We start from the raw sequence: 19,910 nt of genomic DNA, 5'->3' as shown, positions 1-19,910 counted from the left end.
GACAGACGTAACAGGGATGGGTAGAGCACAGCATGTTGTGACAATGTGAAATTCAAACTGGATGTTTCTTAGGGAGGATGAAAGGAGAATGAGCTGAACGAGGCAGTGAAAAATAAGAAAGTTGACTATCCCACCTTTAGAGGCCCAAATGGCAAAAAAGATTTGAGAATCAAAATGGCCGCCATTCACCAAGCCTGCAGAGAAAGCAGCAGCCACCAGGAGAGTCAGGCTGCGGTCAGTGCCGGAAGGCCAACTTTCACAGAAGAGACTGAGGATATAAAAGAAACCGGAGGGGCGCCTGGGTGGCTCAGTCCCTGAGCATCTGCCTTCGGCTCAGGTCATGATCCTGGGATCCTGGGATCAAGCCCTGCATTGGGCTCCCTGCTCTGCGGGAAGCCTGCTTCTCCCTCTCCCACTCCCCCTGCTTGTGTTCCCTCTCTAGCTGTGTCTCTCTCTGTCAAATAAATAAATAAAATCTTAAAAAAAAAAAAAAGAAATGTGTTTAAACAAACAAAAAAAGAAACCACAGAAGCAGATAGAAGCTTCTGATATTGGTACATATACCTTACATGTGGTAAAAGATTGTTTCTGTACAAAGTCAAGACAGGGAGGAAGGGAGGGAAAGAAGACAAGGAGAGGAAAGACATGCAGGTGACAAATAAGCATATGAACACATGCTCCACATCATAGGTTACCAGGGAACAGCAAATTAAAACGACAATGAGGGGGGCACCTGGGTGGCTCAGTCAGTTAAGCATCTGCCTTCAGCTCAGGTCATGATCCCAGGGTCCTGGGACCAAGCCTCCCATTGGGCTCCCCGCTCACTGGGGAGCCTGCTTCTCCCTCTCCCTCTGCCTGCCGCTCTGCCTACTTGTGCGCTCTTTCTGTCAAATAAATAAATAAAATCTTAAAACAAACAAACAAAAAACCCAACAAGGTGGGGTGCCTGGGTGGCTCAGTCAGTTGGGCGACTGACTCTTGATTTCGGTCATAATCTCCGGGTCATGAGATTGAGTCCCATGACTCTGGGCTCAGTGGGGAGTCTGCTGAAGATTCTCTCTCTCCCCCCGCCCCCACTCACGCACGTGCACACACACGCTCTCTCTCAAATAAACAAATCTAAAAAACAAACAAAAAAACCAACAAGCTACCACACACACTTATTAGAATGGCTAAAATCCAAACACTGGCAACATCAAATGCTGGTGAGGATATGGAGCAACAAGAAAGAACATTCATTCATTGCTAATGGGAAAGCAAAACAGTACAGCCATTTTGGAAAACAGTTTGGAACTTCCTTTCAAAACTAAATATGCTCTTACCATATGATGCAGCAATTATGCTTCTTGCTATTTACCCAAATGATCTGAAAACATGTCCACACAAAAAGCTGCAAATGAACATAGCAGCTTTATATATAACTGCCAATATTTTAAGGCAACCAAGATATCCTTTGATATGTAAATGGATAAACAAACTGTGCTATGGACTGAATTGTGTCCCCCCAAATTTATATGTTGAAGCCATACCCCCCAGTGTGACTGTAGCCAGAGACAGGGTGGTCTTTAGGAGGTAATCAAGATTAAATGACAATTTAAGAGCGGGGCCCTAATCTGATAGGACCATGGCCTTACAGGCAGAGGGAGAGAGAGAGCCTTCCCCACCCCCTCCTCCTCTCCACCTCTCTCTCCCTTCACTCCTCTCCCTCTCTCTTTCCTCTCCTGCCTCTGCCTTGTGAAGACACAATGAAAAGGCAGCCATCCACAAGTCAGGAAGAGAGCCTTCACCAGAACTTGACCATGCTGGCACCTGATCTCAGACTTCCAGCCTTCAGAACTGTCAGAAAGTAAATTTCTGTTGTTCAAACCACCCAGTCTATGGTATTTTGTTATGGCAAGCTGAGAGACCAATACACTGTAGTACATCCATACAATGGAATATTAGTGCTTTAAAAAAAAAAAAAAAAAAAAGAGCTATCAAGCCATGAAAAATCGTAGACAGATCTTAAATTCATGTTGTTAAGTGGAAAAAGCTACCTACTGAACAATTCCAACTACATGACATTCTGAAAAAGGCAAAACTAGATAGATAGTGAAAAGATCAGTGGTTGCTTAGGGCCCAGGAGGAGAGAGGGAGAGACGACTAGGTGCAGCACAGGGGATTTTTTAGATACATGAAACTATTCTGTCGGATACTGTACATACATGATATTAGATATTCGTCAAAACCCACAAAATGTACAACACAGAAGGAATCTTAAACTATGGATTTTAGTTAATCATACTGGATCAATACTGGCTCATCAACTGTAACAAATTCACTACATTAATGCAAGATGTTACCAATATGGAAAGTGGCGGGGGGGGGGTGTAAATAGAATTCTATGTACTATCTGCTCAATTATTCTGTAAATCTAAAGCTTTACTAAAAAGAAAGCCTATTAAATATTAAAAATAATTATGTGAAATCCAGGGGGCGTCTGGCTGGCTCAGTCAGTACAGCATGCGACTCTTAATCTCAGGGTTGTGAGTTCGAGCCCCACGCTGTGTGTGTAGAGATTACTTAAAAATAACTAAAAAATCTTAAAATAAAATAAAGTAATTATGTGAAATTCAGATTTCAGTGTCCATAAACAAAGCTGTATGGGAACACAGCCACACTCATTTACATGTTCAGTTTACGTTGCCTATGGGCCTATGGCTGCTTCTGCACTCTAACAGCAGAGTTGAGTAGTTGCAACAGAGACCACAGGACCACAAAGCCTAAAATACTTACTATCTGGACCTTCACAGAAAATGTTTGTAGACCACAGCTCTAAATTTCATTACCCAAGTTAAAGGGAAAAAGCACATCCCACCATAGGCTGTTCTGAGCTAATCACTTTATTTAATTATTCAAAGTTGTTAGAGTGACAAGTACTAATTACATAATCTGAATTTTTAAATATCACTGGCCACCTTCTAATATTAAAAAAAAAATTTAAATAAATCAGTGAAGTCTTTGGATACTCAAAATGGCAACTCCCAGAAAAAGAAGCCATATTCTTTTTTTTTTTTTTTTAAAGATTTTATTTATTTGACAGAGAGAGATACAGCGAGAGAGGGAACACAAGCAGCGGGAGTGGGAGAGGGAGAAGCAGGCTTCCCGCGGAGCAGGGAGCCCGATGCGGGGCTCGATCCCAGGACCCTGGGATCATGACCTGAGCCGAAGGCAGATGCTTAACGACTGAGCCACCCAGGCGCCCCGAAGCCATATTCTACTGAAAAACAGTAGCAAAAAAGTAGCGTTTCACTTTAGCGCCTGCAAAATCTATCCTGCTTACTGAACACCTAACAAATCAGAATTAAAGTGAACAACTAAGAGAAGATTGTTAACAGTTTGAAAAGAGAAGCCTGGAAAACAATAGGAAATGGGCACGTTCAGGGAGGGGCAGGGCAGGATACCTGAGTTAAGTCAGTGAAACAACTACAAAGAACCTAATGCTCTGTTAAAGAACATTAGGACTATGCCTCAATTTATCAGATTAATCAGGAAAATGGAGCCGGAGTATCAGAAGACAAAATAATGCTTTGAGGAAGTGCCCCACAGTTGCAGTTTAAGAAATATCATGAAAATATAACAGTTGAGGGCGCCTGGGTGGCTCAGTTGGTTAAGCGACTGCCTTCGGCTCAGGTCATGATCCTGGAGTCCCTGGATCGAGTCCCGCATCGGGCTCCCTGCTCGGCAGGGAGTCTGCTTCTCCCTCTGACCCTCCTCCCTCTCATGCTCTCTGTCTCTCATTCTCTCTCTCGCAAATAAATAAATAAAATCTTTATAAAAAAAAAAAGAAAGAAAGAAAATATAACAGTTGACTAGCTGAGAAAAAACCGTAACTACCTGACACTCTAAAGTAGATTTATTAATAACTGGGAGGGGGTGGATCTTGGGAAGAATCAATCTACAGAAATAATTAAGGAAATCATTATAGAGGCACCTGGGTGGCTCAGTTGGTTAAGTGACGGCCTTCGGCTCAGGTCATGATCCTGGAGTCCTGGGATCGAGTCCCACATCGGGCTCCCTGTTCAGTGGGGAGCCTGCTTCTCCCTCTGACCCTCCTCCCCCCTCTCATGCTCTCTCTCTCTCTCTCCTTCTCTCTCTCAAATAAATAAAATCTTTAAAAAAAAAAAAAAGAAAAGAAAAGCATTATAGAATAATGACTAAGAGCAGAGTCTCTGGAGGTAGACAAACCTGGTTCTGATCCCCCTTGTGCCACTCACTAGCTAGAAGATTGAACATTCACTCTCCCTCAGCCTCAGTTTTCTCATCTGTAAATTAACAATAACTCCTAGTGATGTTGGAAGATTAAGAAGATAATGCATGTAAAAGCTTGCAGGACACCTGACACAAATGAAGTGCTAGGTAAATGGTAATTACTATTACCACTACATTTGGCTCAGGATAACATACTTGAAATGGACAGTCTACAGTTTTTCCAGCAACTGCTAGGAAATCCACCAAGGGCTGAAATAAATCTCTCATGTCATAATTTTAGAGAAGTTCTGTCCTTGAAAAGTCAAATGAGAACTTCAGTTCAGTAAACGGAATTGAGATTGCACTTTGCTACTCAGAATGATGATCCAAGGGGGAAAGATGAGCATCAGTCTGGGTTCCTCCCCCGCCCCCAATTCCAAAGTAGGTGAATGGCGTAGGCTCAACTACAGGGCCCACTCGACCTATGCAATCCCAAATTCTCACTGAAGCCCAAGACCAGCATTAGTATTAATCCCGCAACAAAGAGAAAAATAAAAGGTTCCTCTAAACACCTAGATGACGAAGTTTCCCCACTCTGATTCCCACTGCATTCCATTCCACTCTTCCTGACCACAAAACCAAACAAAAATATACGAAGCAAAAAAAAAAATTAGAGCTGTTTCTGGAGGGCAGTCAGGATTACAACAGTTTTTTAGAGTTAGGGCTAGGTAGTCAGGGGCCCAAGGTCAGGTGCTTTGGTTCTCTGCCAAGATGGACATCAGCCTAGATCAATAGTGGCAGCTGCGACATGAAGATCTCTGTATACACTCCCATTCTCTCACACAAACACGGACAGACACACTCCACGGCAATCACTGCCCACATCCCACACTGAGAAAACAGCTTACAGCCTTTTGGGTGGTCACAGCCATCCTGCCCTCTACTTCTTACCGACGCCCTTTTCACCCCCACACAATGATCACCTAGTACTTTCCCAGCGGAAACGTTGAAAAACGATAATAATTCCAGTCACGCAACATTTTACGCTCGCTGTTGCGAGGGCAGAAACCGACCGGCTCGGCTAGACTCTTCCAGGGAGGACCGCGGACGGAAGCGACAGGCTGGCCCTGGCTCCCGGAGCAGAGTTCGCCCACACCAGCCTCCGCAAGTGCGCGAAGGAGCAAGAACCCCCGGCCGGCACCGGCACGTTCTCAGCTGCCACTCACCCCAGTCCTCATCGGCTCGGTGAGAGAGGCCCGGGCTAAGAGGGGACTCCATGGTGCCGGCAACACCAGCCAGCGCCCGCAAGCCCCACGCTCCGGCGGCCTGGAACTCGGTGACTAATAACCCGGACGGCGGCGGCAGGAGGACAAAATACTCCCTACCGCCCCGCGGACGGTGGCCGAGTGAAGACAAAGTGCTTCCACTGCCCGGGGAACTTGCGCAAATCAGCAAAGAGGAGCGTCGGAGACTGAGTTCGTTTAAACAAATCGGCGAGTAACTATTTCCCTGTGGGACTTTTCGGCACTTTCTGTCCCGCTGCTTTAAGGAAAAAAAAGAAAAGAAACACACATAAACACTACTTTGGCTAAGTAAAATGTACTGATAATATTTTTTAAAAAGGAAAAAGGAAAGAAGAGAAAAGTAAAAGCCCTCTCCGAACCTACTGGCTTGTTCCCTGAATATCTTTAATACCACAGCGTAACTATCTCAGAACAAAATCAGAGACCCATAAAGTAAATTCGATTTAATTTTCAGAATCACTTGCTATCAATGTAAAAATCTTCCGTAGACACAAGTGTGGGAAAGAAAAACTCAACTATTGTTCCACGTTCGTTAGACCCACGTCTTCGCAGGCACCGTACCTGAGGTAAACACCAGTACTGTGAATCGTACTTCTAGAAAGCCTACTTTTATTTAAACAAATTTAAACAAGGCAAATATAAAAAATGAACTCCCCGTGCTGAAACGTATCTCCTACGTAATGCGTTTCTAAATCGTAGCACTTCGTAGTGGAAATCCCAGCGAGTTTACCCTATACAAACCTACAATAAATTCCCAATCTTTTTATTACTAAAATGTAAGATTCCGTTTTGTTAGAAGAAATTCACATCACGAACTCCAACTGAAAATCTGAACTGAGTTTGATAGAACAGTTTCAAGACCGCTGCTTAATAGAATTTCTTTTTACGGCATTTCAGTGGCGAGGGTGTCAAATCCCCTAAGAACACGTATTCCTTTAGGACCAAGTGGAATCTTTCCCATGGTTACTAAACCCAACAAATGCTTCCCAGAATCCACCCAACTCCTCGTGGCTGGAGGGTTACTACAGATTGCATAATCCACAGTATTCAATACAGCTCTGGACCCAAAACCAGAAGAAAAAAACAAAACAAAACACGACATGATTCCTTTTGTCATCAGATAACTAACCAGTTTTCATGTACGGTGAAATATATATCACCTCTATTCTTATTCAACTGCAAATTCAAAACTGACAAACTCAAATAAAACCAGCAAGTCTTCTATTCCGCATCCACGAGATACTTTTTTTTTAATCACCATGACTGAACTCTTGCCAGTTTTTATTTTTTTAATTTTTGAAATTTTTATTTTTATCCCCAAAGTGCAGATAATGAAAAATCATTTGCATACCTATCACCAAAGATTAACAAATATTAACATTTTCCATTTTTGTTTCAGATTTTTCATAATATAAGAAATTAAACATTACAGGTAAAACCGAAGTCTGCTTTTCCCTCTGCTTCATTTCCCTCCCTCCACATAGACTTCTATTACATACATCTAGTGTTGGGTTTTTAAATTTACATAAACATGTCATACTCGTTCTCCAAATCACTTTTATTTTTTTTTCAAATCACTTTTTTTCTTATTCAACATTACTTTTTGAGGATCTACTCATGCTTTAACTGTTACATGGTATTTCCTTGAAAATACATATATATATATATTTACATATATATCTTACAATTTCTTATTTCCCTACTAATGGACATTTGGATTATTTCAAATTTTTACTGTTAATAGCCTTGTATGAGTCTCTGTGCATATAAGCAAGAATGTCTTTAAGATATATACTGGGTCATAGAGTAGGAATGTTAAATTTGCCAAATTATACCATTTTACATCCTTGCTAGCAGTGATGAGTTCTTTGCTCCACATTCTCACCAACACTAGATTTGGTCACTTTTACATTTTTTGCCCCTGTGAAGGGTATGACCATAATTTACATTTCCCTGACAATTAAAGAGATGGTGCATCTTTTCGTGTTTATTAAACCTTACTTGCTCTTCTGTGAATTGCCTATTCTTACAAAATTTGCCATTGCATTTTCTTTCTCTCAATGACATCTACATCTTTAGCTAGCCTACTCTATTCATTTAACAGATATATATGTTGCAAATACCTTCTCCCAAATTGCAATTGTCTTTTGTTTATGGGGTTTTGTCTTTTAGGTTTTAATTTCAATGTAGTCAAATTTACCAATCTCCTGTTTATGATCTGTGCTATTTGTAACTTGCTTAAGAAATCCTTCCCTCTCCTGAGGTCATAGAGATTTTCTTTTTTATTTTCCTTCCATATTTTTATAGAGTTGCTTTTCACATTCTTCCCCCCACCAACCTGGTTATTGCTGGGGTGTAGTAACACTATTGATTTTTATACAGCAATCTTGTATCCAAAAACCTTGCTGAATTCTGTGACTGTAATATTTGGTCTGAATTCTCTAGGATTTTCTACGTAGAAAAACTTGCATGCAAACACTAACATTTTAAAATTTATTTTAACATTATAACCTTTTTAAAATTAACCTTTAATGTGGAAAATTTCAAACAAACACAAAAGAGAAGCTAATCAATCCTCTTGTCTTAGCACCCGACTTCAACAATTTGCCATTCTTGTTTTATCTACCCACTCTCCCACAACAATTTTATTTTTTGTTTTGGTTTGTTTTTTTCCCCCTGGAGTGTTTTAAAAAAAAAATTTTTTTTAAAGATTTTATTTATTTACTTATCGAGAGAGAGAGAGAGCATAAGCAGGGGGAGGGGCAGAGGGAGAGGGAGAGAGAATCTCCAGCACACACTGCACTGAGGGTGGAGCCTGACGCACGGTTGGATCCCATGACCCTGAGATCATGACCTGAGCTGAAATCAAGAGTCAGACACTTAACCGACTGAGCCACCTAGGCACCCCATCCCTTGTTTTAAAGCAAATCCCAGATATCATGTTATTTCAATACTTCAATATGTATCCTGACAAAGCTTTTTTCAATTTTTTAAAAAAACTTAACTACAATACTATTATGATACCAACAATAATTCCTTAATATCATCTAATACCCATTCCACATTCAATTTTCTCCCCAAAATGCCTTTCTACAGTTGGTTTGCTCAAATCAGGATCATCGGGTTGCATTTGGTTCATGGGACAGTCCCCTCTTCCACTTGTCACCCCATGCTGTTTGTTAAAGAATCTGTCGTTTGTCCTGTAGAATTTCCCACTTTGTGATTCTGCTGTTTGTGTCTTCATGGTGATTTGTTCCTGTAAACTGCCAGTTAAATGTAAACTTGATTAGATGGTTTTTGTTTCATTTGTTTTTGCAGGAATACTTCTTAGGAACTTCTTTGCATCGTACAAGGAGGCACATAATTTCTAAATACCCCACTTTTATAGATGTCGAGATTTATCAGTGAATTCTGTTTTTTTCCTAAGGCTTAAACCTTTTCCCCTTCTTATTTTATTGCAATAGCCAGGACCTCTAGTATCACACTGAAGGTAGATGCATGAGTATACATCTTTTAACTTGTTCCCAACTTTGAAAGTTTTAAAAAGTTACTATTGATAAGGTTTTCCTGTAGTTTTTTAATGCAAGGAAAATTTCATTTTTCATCAAGAAATTTGCTGTGGTTATTATAGTTTTGTTTTTTGTTTTGTTTTGTTTTTCTTAAAGATTTCATCTATTTATTTGACAGAGAGAGACAAAGCAAGAGAAGGAACACAAGCAGGGGGAGTGGGAGAGGGAGAGGCAGGCTTCCCGAGGAGCAGGGAGCCCGATGTGAGGCTCGATCCCAGGACCCTGAGATCATGACCTGAGCCGAAGGCAGACGCTTAATGACTGAGCCACCCAGGTGCCCCGGTTATTATAGTTTTTATGCACACTCTGGTCATATACTCCTTCCATTCTAGTTACTGTGCTTTTTTTTTAATGATAAATGTCAAATGTTAATGAATCTTCTTTAATTTATTCATTTGCTTTCAACTTAAACCCTTGGAAGAGAAATGAAATTGGAGAGAGAGTTTTGCCTAGAGACATAAAGGAGGGCCTTGCCTAGATCCACACTTCAGAGGACTCTACTCTGGCATCTGGCAGTGTCTCTTCCCACAGGGTGAGAATCCATGATGCCAAGGGGATATGCCCAACCAGAAGACATGCCTCTTCTAGAAATGCTTCTCATGCCCAAATAGCTCCACGCCTGCTTCTAAAGCTTGCTCGGGCCTCCTACTTCCTAAGGGTGAACTGTGCCAATGCTGTATGCCAGGAGCATAGACTAAGCTTAGAAATGCGAGGTGGGAAGTTCACGTATACATATGCACCAGGCATAAGAACAAACCCAGGGGTGAGGAAAGGGGCCAACTCTGTAGGTTGCTCTGTAGGTCGGGGGTCAACTCTCCCTGCATTGCCATGTTTTGTCAGGGAACTCCATAAAGTCAGAGAATTTTAAACTCAAACCTTGTCTCCCAGGTCTTTATGAAAGGTATTTTTATCAAGAAAAGAGAATAACACATTTTATTTAATAGTTTGGTAGCTTGATTTATAAATTTCAAACACTAAGACAAATAGTATCTGGGCCTCAATTTGCACTCACAGAATTCTGCAAGTGTTGGTGGGGTACCTGACCAGTGAATTTACAACTTGGTTAAAAATTGCATTTCATCAGTGCTATTATATTTTACAATCTAACATTTGCAGTATGACATCTTCTCTATCACCCTAAACAGTGAACTCAAACACTAGAATACAGAATTAAAAGCTCAGATTTTGAAATAAGCCAAATCTTGATTCTAATCTAGGTTCAACCATTTGCTAGCAATATAACGTTGATGAAGTGACTTAATCTTTCTACGCCTCAGTTTCACCTGTAAAATGGGAATCTATCTCATAGGATTTTGGGGAGTATTAAATTATATAGTACACATTAAATGCTTAGCATAGTGACTAGCACATGGTAAATTCTCAATAAATTGCAGCTATTTTAAGGAAGAGTGTTGAATGCTACTGGTTAGTTTCCGTACCTGCATCTTATCACTAAAATCCCCACAACCACCCGGACTGGATACAATTATTATCTCCCTTTTATACAAGGAATTGAGGCTTATGCAAATGACCTTTAAAACAACCCTATTGGGGCGCCTGGGTGGCTCAGTTGGTTAAGCGACTGCCTTCGGCTCAGGTCATGATCCCGGACTCCCGGGATCGAGTTCTGCATCGGGCTCCCTGCTCAGCAGGGAGTCTGCTTCTCCCTCTGACCCTCCCCACTCTCAGGCTCTCTCTCTCTATCTCATTCTCTCTCTCAAATAAATAAATAAAATCTTTAAAAAAAATAAGAATAAAAATAAAAAATAAAACAACCCTATTAGGAGGGCAGAGCGGTAGAACATATATTAATCCCACTTCATGAAGGAGAAACCTGACCCTCAACTTTCAAAAGACCTGGGCAGCTAGAGACAGGGGGAGCCAGAATGATCAGATTCCAGTCTGACTTCTACTTCAGTACTATTTTAACTGCACGTGAAACACCACCTATGAAATAAAGTTCATATCGCTATTTTGGACAAATGTGTAAAACTACATGTTGTAAGTTGATGTTCTTAAATATTAAAAAGGGTTCCACTTGTTAGTTTCTTCTTGAGAATAAAGGCATAACGGATTTTCTATTTACCATTTCTATTTACTATTTACCAAGAAAAATATTAATGGACTTTAAATTGGGAATTTTTGCTTAGTGGATGTTTCACAAAATTTCAAAATTTACATAAAGAAAAGTCAATCTCCCCAAACTCATTTTCCACTGGCAAATACCAATTATCTTTCAAAAAAGGTATCTTATCAGGGCACCTGGGTGGCTTAGTCAGTTAAGCATCTGCCTTTGGCTCAGGTCATGATCCCAGGGTCCTAGGATGGAGCCCACTAGGGGCTCCCTGCTCAGTGGAGTCTGCTTCTCCCTCTCCCTCTGCCCCACCCCCCCCAGCTCGTGTGTGCTCTCTAATAAATAAAATCTTGAAAAAAAGAAAAAAGTATCTTGTCTCTCTCTCTCAGCTAGAATATAAATTGCAAGATGGGTTTTGGGGCACCTGGGTGGCTTAGTCGACGAAGCGTCTGCCTTTGGCTCGGGTTGTGATCCCAGGGTCCTGGGATCAAGTCCTGCATTGGGCTTCCTGCTCCTCAGGGAGCCTGCTTCTCCATCTGCATCTGCCTGTCTCTCATGAATAAATAAAATCTTGAAAAAAAGAGAGGGGTTTTATCTAGTTTGTTCACTGTGTCACCTAGAATTGTGCACATAATAGGTGCTCAGTTAATATTTACTGAATTGACAATTGCAAATTCAGATAAAATCTATGTAATTTTCTCTGCGCTAGATGCTACAGTGTGATAGATAGCCATACAAAACTCTCTCTACTCAACTTTTTACCTACAAAAGGCACAATTCATTTGGTTCAGCCTGATTGTTTTCAAAAAGCTTTCTAGAGTATATTATGCAGCAAAGTGAACAGATAGTACAAAAGCTTAGATAGATATGGAGAAATTTTTTCTCATAAGAAAAATTATTTTATGAAAGTTACCAAAGGCCCTATGTTAAGATGTTCTCAAGAATCGCCTATAACACTCCCAACATTTCAAAAATTAAACTAGGTCAGGGGCGCCTGGGTGGCTCAGTTGGTTAATCTCAGGTCATGATCTTTGGGTCATGAGATCCATCTGGGCATTGGGCTCTGCGCTGGGCATGGAGCCTGCTTAGGAGTCTTTCTCCCTCTCCCCCCGCCTCAATAAATTGCAGCTCCCCACTGGCTCCCACACGCTCTCTCTGTAAAAATAAATAAATAAATAAAATTAAACTAGGTACTTTTTAAGAGATCCATTTTCACTTTTTCCATTTAAAACTATTCCCATTTTGGTGTTTATATACATACATGTAAATATGCAAAGTGTCTTAAGAACATGGACTATATTTCTCTTTATTAGCTAATTCCGATTTCATGTAAATGTTCAAATATCTAATTAGGTCCAATTCAAATTTTAGTTAGTAAAATAAACTCCAGTTTTGAGAGATCATGTTAAAAAGCTAATCTGGACACAGTACCTTTTCCAGTACTCTAACCTATCAGGCTAAAAAAGTAATTAATATGTAGTTATTCCACATGTATTTTCCTCATCATTAGAAACACACCTAACATTAATACATTTCTTTAAGCAGATTACTTCAAAACATATCTTAAACATACTTTTCTAAAAATTTACTTAATTGGGATTCCTAAAGAGTAACAGGAAAAGCTTAGTCAATGTTTTACTAATAGCCTTTCCTTCTACATTTCCAAGAAAAATCCAGACATATGCAGATTTACTAATGTACCTTAAAAAGAAATAAGTTTCAAAATATGTCCAAACAAATCTGCTTTACATTTCTAGAAATTAAAAAAAATCTACTTGAATATAATTTCCAACTTTTATAAATAATTTTGTCTAAACATTCCAAAAATCAGAACGCTTGAAAATATATGAAACAAAGAATATGGGTTATAGAAAATTTTAATATCAAATAAAGTACAATTTACATGATTAAAAGTTTTGATTTCCATATAACGTATTCTACTTAAACGGTGTAAGAGACTAACAAGTAACAAAACACAGTTTCCATGTCACATCAAATGAAATGCTGATGGCCTATAGACAATCTGCCATGAATGACAACCAGCGAGGGAAGCACACATCAGCAACTTCCTTTCCAAGCTATCAAAAATGTCAAGTTCATATTTTTCTTGTTTGTGATCCCAAAACCGGCAGCATCTTCATTTCATCCACTCTGTTCTTATGTATTTGAAAAGCAGGTGTTATCCATCGACCACATGAGCACTGTTCACCATACCAATTGAAAGAACCCAACTTGGCATTGCATTTGGGGCAAAGAAGCTGAAATAAAGGAACTGTGTTACTTCATTCACTCACTTTTATACAAGACAAATAATTATCACTGGCAATATAGGATATAAAAACAGGTAAGACTCAGTTAAGCACTGGACTCTTGATTCAGGCTCAGGTCATATCTCAGGGTCATGAGATCGAGCCCCACCTTGGGCTCCTTACGCAGTGGGGAGTCTGCATCTCTCCTACCTTTCCCTCTGCCCCTCCCCTCTCTCCCTCTCTAAAAACACAAACAAACAATACAAAATAAAAACCAGGTAAGACATGGCTCCTACCTTCAAGGAGTTTTATGATCAAATCAGCAAGATAAAATACAACGGCAATTTACAATAACAGATGGTGGGCTATGATAATTGTGTAAGAAGCACGTTGTATGCTGGGAAAAGGACCAGATTAATCCCAGTATGGGGGCGGAAGGTAAAGGTTGAGATATGATGCAAGATTTCAGGATGTGGTATGTGTTGCCTTCTAAATCAGTCTGCAGCTTAATATCCCAAACTAAGATCATCATGGCCGAAGACTAGGAAAGCATGTTAGGAGCCTCATGTCAGATCAGTATTGATATTGGTAGCATGTAGGCTAGGCCTCAGATTCATGGCTATTTAAAAACAAACTGATACTCCAGTTAAATAGATTAAAAAAAAACCTGAACATGTCTATTATATTGTATTCTGATGTATTTAGAGCATTATTTTTTAAGTTTAGCTTGTTATTCTGTGCATGACATGTGGCAGGGAGTCTTATTTTTATTTATTTATTTATTTTATTATTTTTTTTTAAAAACACTTATTTATTTATTTATTTGACAGAGAGAGACACAGCGAGAGAGGGAACACAAGCAGAGGGAATGGGAGAGGGAGAAGCAGGCTTCCCGCGGAGCAGAGAGCCCGATGTGGGGCTCGATCCCAGGACCCTGGGATCATGACCTGAGCCGAAGGCAGATGCTTAACGACTGAGCCACCCAGGCGCCCCGGGAGTCTTATTTTTAATCTTAGATGATATAAGCTCTGGACATAAAACTCAGAAACCAAATTTGATTACAGAAGTATCTTAAATTTTAATATGACAAAATATACCACAAAGCTGAAAGAAGCAACAGACAGGAGAAGATATTTGCAATATAGTAGAACAATCATTAACATCTAGACTATATAAAGAGATCCTATAATTCAATAAGAAAAAGGCAAAATCCATAGAAAAATGGACGAAGGACGTAAAGGAAATTTATAGAAAAAGAAGCTATAAATAGCTGATAAATACATAACAATATTGGTCCTCAGCAGTAGTCATGGAAATTCAAATTAAAACATTTTAAGAAAAACATTTTTCATCTCCCAGATTGACAAAACTTTAAAACCAGTTTTAAAAATACCCATTATGCCAAGGGTATGGAGAAATGGATACATGCATTCAATGTTAGCGAAAAGCAAGTTTGTATAAGCATTTTTATTGTCAGGGTGGAATATTAGCAATATTTAAGACATACACACTCCACAGGACAGGGATTCCACTTTTAGGTCTATAGGAAAATTCAAATAAGTGTACAGAGAAGTATGCACAAATGTGACGTAGAATCTTCCACAAAAATGCCTTCATCTTATATGTTTTCCAGGCTAAATAAGAGCAGCAAGCCAAAAGCACAAGCCACAAAAGAAAGCAAGCAAGAAAGAAAAAAACAGATAAAGTGTATTTCAGAATTAAAAACCCTACTGCTGCAAATGATACCACCAAGAATGGGAAGTGACTGCTAAAGGGTATAGCATTTATTCTGGGAATGATGAAAATAATGATGTTGCAAAAATTCTGTGAATATTCTAAAAACCACTGAACTGTACACTTTAAATGGGTAAATTATACAGTATGTGACTTACATCTCAATAAGCAGAATTGTCTGAAAACATGGGTTTGAACATAAGGTACCTCTTTTTAGGCAAGATGCAGACATAAACTGTTTCCTCACATATAACTATATATGTTCTACCTATTTTGTACATTATTGTATTCTTCAAGTGAAATATAGTAAGTTTCATAAAATTTTCATTATACAAACTTTTATACAAACCATAAAAACCTTTACAATCATTAAGACTAACTGTATCTTAGATTAAGAATATCTTTAAATTAATATTAAGTAAACCTAAAAGAGAAATGTGGCCATCCCAGGATGCTCTCATGAGCTGCATTCTTAAGAATTAATAGGAAATGAAAATGAATTTCTTAGCAAACATACTGAACCGAAATATCAGGAAAAGAGAGAGAGGAGGCAAAAGAGAAAAAGAAAGAGAAGAAGATAAAGAAATTTTAAATATAATTTTAAAATCCTTGATTTGCCCTACTTGTTACCAAGTTTGAATTTGTTAAATATATTCTAATCGGCTTATGTTAGTCTTCTATTCGAAAAAATATAAGTAGCCTTAAAAGGAATTAACTTAGACCAACAGCTCTCAACCAAAAGTGGTTCACTACTTTAGATAGGCTGGATTTTTACTTAATTAATTAATTTGATAGACTCTTATCTGCACTAGAAAGATATAATCTTCATAAAGAAAGTACTTATGATGGAGTGAAACACCAGTTAAAATATGGTCTAGAGGGCAAGAAACAACAAAATATAGATGATATAATGAAACTGCAGAAAATAAAATGTGTTCTTACCTGTCCATCCATCACACCCAACAAAGCAGATTCCATCCACTGTACAGGTTCAATGAAATACGATGTACATTGAGCCGGACTCCCTGCGGTGAGCATGAAAGATGGTGTCACTCTCTTGTGGGCAAAGGCTATGGGACCACTTCCTTCATTATGATCCAAAATGCTAGAACTTCGAAATAAAGATCGCCTGCAACCCCCAAACAAACAACAACATTAATGACTTCCAAAAGGATGAAAAAATAGATGAAATGTGCAGTGTTTCTTAGCAAAATAAAAATGGATTATGCTACTTTAATTTTCAATAACCTCTACAAGTAACCTGATTTACTTTCACTTTTTTTTTTTTTTTAAGATTTTATTTATTTGCGAGAGAGAGAATGAGAGACAGAGAGCATGAGAGGGAGGAGGGTCAGAGGGAGAAGCAGACTCCCTGCCGAGCAAGGAGCCCGATGCGGGACTCGATCCCGGGACTCCGGGATCATGACCTGAGCAGAAGGCAGTCACTGAACCAACTGAGCCACCAGGCGCCCCTACTTTCACTCTTAAGAATTTATATTCTTATATAAATGGTGGCTCAGTCGTTAAGTGTCTGCCTTCGGCTCAGGTCATGATCCCAGGGTCCTGGGATCGAGTCCCACATCGGGCTCCCTGCTCGGCGGGAAGCCTGCTTCTCCCTCTCCCACTCCCCCTGCTTGTGTTCCCTCTCTCGCTCTCTCTCTCATCAAAAAATAAATAAAATCTTAAAAAAAAAAGAACTTATATATATATATATTTTTAAAGATTTTATTTATTTATTTGACAGAGAGAGACACAGCGAGAGAGGGAACACAAGCAGGGGGAGTGGGCGAGGGAGAAGCAGGCTTCCCGCCGAGCAGGGAGCCCGATGCGGGGCTCGATCCCAGAACCCTGGGATCATGACCTGAGCCGAAGGCAGACGCTTAACGACTGAGCCACCCAGGCGCCCCGAACTTATATTCTTCTTAAAAGCAGTTCTGAGTTTGAAAATTTTATTTTGTTCAATTAAACAAATTCTTCCTACAGATTTTAAGAAAATGAAACTTTTAGTACATTTTGGCTACTGAGACAAGATAAAATCTCCAGAGGATAGAAAATATTTTACCTGCACTTTCTACACTTGTAGAGAATGCCATCTTTCAGTCCTTGTGAAATGGTGGTTGGGTCAACAGCAAAGAGTTCTTGAGGTAAGTTCTGTAATTCTACATGAGATAATTAAAATGTATCTATTTGTTGAAATCAACTCTGCATTTTCAGACAAAATTCAGCGAATGTCAAATTGAGGCAAGAAGGGCTAACCTCAGGAAAAAAAAAAAAATCTCCAGTGTTGAGAAATCAGGGTGAGGTCAGAGAGCATAGTGAAGAAGCCCTGGGGTTCTGAGCACAGACTGCCTGAGTTCAAATCCCAGCCCACCACTTACAAACCATGTGACCTTGAACAAGTTATTTCTTGCTAAACCATCGGTTCAGAACGAGAAGAAAAAAAAAAAAAAAATTGTACCTGTCTCAAGGGATTACTGGAAAAGTGAGATAACGCACCTGAAGCCTTTAGCATCAGAGTAAAGAGCATCTAAAAAGGGCCCAATAAGTACTAGCAATTATTACTTACCTGGATACTTTTCTGTAACTTTTTGTAAACGATATTGCTTATAAATTGCACTAGAAGTATCTACTTCATATCCCATTGCCTGGTATAATTTCAGTTGCCACTCAAATCCCTCATTCATCCTGTAAGGACAAACAAATACAAAGTTAAGTTTTCTCTAAATGGATAAAATCACATAAAAAAACCAGAATTATTTCTATAACAAAAAACTCACTTAGTCTCTGGTTTGATGATCTGGAGATTTTCATAGGCTTTTTCAAAGGTAAGCTGGTCAGTCTTCATCATAAAAGCAATCATTATAGCCACACTTCGACTAACTCCTGCATGACTGAAAAAGAGACCTTTAAAATAAAATATCAAATAGCAGCAATTAAAAAAAAAAAAAGCCCAGCTCCTTATCAACGGTAAAGTTCATGTCCACTTCATGTCTGCTTCTTCTACCCAAATAAACCCTTTGCCTCTAAAATACTACCCACACACAAAAGAATTATTCCTTTATTTCCTTGATCTTTTTGAATTCTGAACCATGGGAATGTATTACCTTTTCAAAAATAATTACACTAATTTAAAAAATTTTATAATGGCTTTGGAAAAAATCCAACGCTCCTTTGCTCTTGGCATTAAAGGCCCTGAAGATCTGGTCCAGGCTTCGTTCCATTTTACCACTACCTTATGTCCTTCATGTAAATATTTACAGCAAGTACTGGCAAGGAGTAAAAGTGCTGACTCAATAAATTTAAACTAGTTATTACACTCCAATGCAACTAAAGAGGACTACTAAGAATTCCCAAATACCTATCAAGATTTTCTTACAGGCATTGCTACAACTTACTCCCATCTTTCCCCTGGGCATGGCTTTGGGCTCCTTTATGTCCTAACCAATTTTCCTCTCCCCATTTCTCTTCACCAACCACCCTCTGCCCCAAACAAAAACACTGAAAATAATCTGCTTTTCCTTTGAAGTTTGAATAACCTTAACCTTTGTTCATCTCTTTCAGTATACCACTCCAATCCTAATCTGCATTACAATCATCCGGGGACGTTGTCTGGCTTCTCCCGAAGAGCCTTTTTTTTTTTTAATAAAGATTTTATTTATTTATTTGACAGAGAGAGACAGAGCGAGAGAGGGAACACAAGCAGGGGGAGAGGGAGAGGGAGAAGCAGGCTTCTCGTGGAGCAGGGAGCCCGATGCGGGGCTCGATCCCAGGACTCGGGGATCATGACCTGAGCCGAAGGCAGACGCCCAGCCACTGAGCCACCCAGGCGCTCCCCGAGGAGCTTTTAAACTCTTTTTAGGTTCAGGGACTTTGCCATCTATCAGTCCCCACTAAAAAACAACTCGGGGATGGGGGCGGGGGGCTTCAGAACGAACCAACGAAAACAAGTATGAATCAACAAAACAAGAATGAATGAGAGCAAGCACGCCATCGGGGGCCCGCCTCCTGCCCCTCCTCTCTCTCAGACACACGCCAGTCGCGGAAGGGACGGAGACGACGTTCTGGTGGCCTGACAGCCCCTTCGTCCTCCCCTAGGCTCCTCGGAGGAAGGGGTGGCGGCGGCAGGCTGGAAGCGGGGCCGCTCCCCCACGTGCGGGCCACTCACCAGTGCACCAACACGGCGCGGCCCTCGGCGCGGGCCTGGCTGATGAAGGCCACGCACCGGTCCAGATGGCTGAGCAAGTCAGTCTCGGGCTTGTCCAGCGCCGACACGAAGAGGCTCCGTAGACCCTCCATCCCCGCCCCCGACTTGAAGTCGGGCTCCTCTGAGTCCACCGTCAGCACGGCCGTGATGCCCGCCCGCCTCAGGCGGTCCGGCTCCGCCACGGCCGCGGCTCCGCCCAGGTACAGCCCCGGCCGCACCTCCAGCATCTGCCCGGCGGAGCTGGCGCAGCTCTGACCGTGCACCCGCAGCTCGCAGCCATGGCTCCCTGCCTGAGCCTCCAACATGGCGGCCGCCAGGGGCCAAGCGGGCAGGGGGCCTTACCATGGAGTAGGCGGCCGGCTAGAACGCCCTCTTCTGGGACGAGCCGGCCTGAGACGCGCAGGGACTCCCTCGGAGGACCACGGCGACCGTGGGAATGTGTACTACCTGGGGAAGGCGCCGGGCGTCTGAGGCCGAGCGGGCTTTAAACCCGTGTCTGGCCGCAGCTCCCGCAACTTGATGGTGGCAGATAAACTTCCCCAAATA

At 40.7% G+C, this 19,910-nt stretch overlaps 2 protein-coding genes across 2 annotated transcripts in view; both read right to left on the bottom strand.

The window, feature by feature from the left end:
• The window catches only part of ATF6 (activating transcription factor 6), a 231,444-nt gene extending 220,896 nt beyond the window's left edge, over positions 1-10,548 (bottom strand). The window contains exons 1-2 of the mRNA XM_044916028.1: positions 10,543-10,548; positions 5,457-5,772 (exon numbers count right to left, since the gene is read on the bottom strand). Coding sequence (XP_044771963.1) covers positions 5,457-5,772; positions 10,543-10,548 — 322 coding nt within the window. The remainder of the gene's footprint in view (positions 1-5,456; positions 5,773-10,542) is intronic.
• Positions 10,549-13,036: 2,488 nt separating this feature from the next.
• On the bottom strand, positions 13,037-19,683 carry DUSP12 (dual specificity phosphatase 12). Its single transcript, XM_021698435.1, has 6 exons — positions 19,326-19,683; positions 17,938-18,051; positions 17,727-17,845; positions 17,223-17,319; positions 16,103-16,289; positions 13,037-13,435 (listed from the first exon to the last, which is right to left on the bottom strand). Exons 1-6 carry the CDS (start codon positions 19,667-19,669, stop codon positions 13,274-13,276), a joined length of 1,023 nt encoding a protein of 340 aa, XP_021554110.1. The 5' UTR covers positions 19,670-19,683; the 3' UTR covers positions 13,037-13,273.
• Positions 19,684-19,910: the final 227 nt, after the last annotated feature.

The sequence above is a fragment of the Neomonachus schauinslandi genome, chromosome 6, assembly GCF_002201575.2.
Source record: "Neomonachus schauinslandi chromosome 6, ASM220157v2, whole genome shotgun sequence".
Classification (NCBI taxonomy): domain Eukaryota; kingdom Metazoa; phylum Chordata; class Mammalia; order Carnivora; family Phocidae; genus Neomonachus; species Neomonachus schauinslandi.
This window is presented reverse-complemented; position numbering and strand designations above follow the sequence as displayed.

Coding starts and splice junctions, on each gene's coding strand:
- DUSP12 (XM_021698435.1), bottom strand. CDS start 19,669: ATGTTGGAGGCTCAGGCAGGGAGCCATGGCTGCGAGCTGCGGGTGCAC. Junction 17,846..17,937: donor ATCATCAAACCAGAGACTAA/GTGAGTTTTTTG, acceptor TTGTCCTTACAG/GATGAATGAGGGATTTGAGT. Junction 17,320..17,726: donor AGTTACAGAAAAGTATCCAG/GTAAGTAATAAT, acceptor TATCTCATGTAG/AATTACAGAACTTACCTCAA.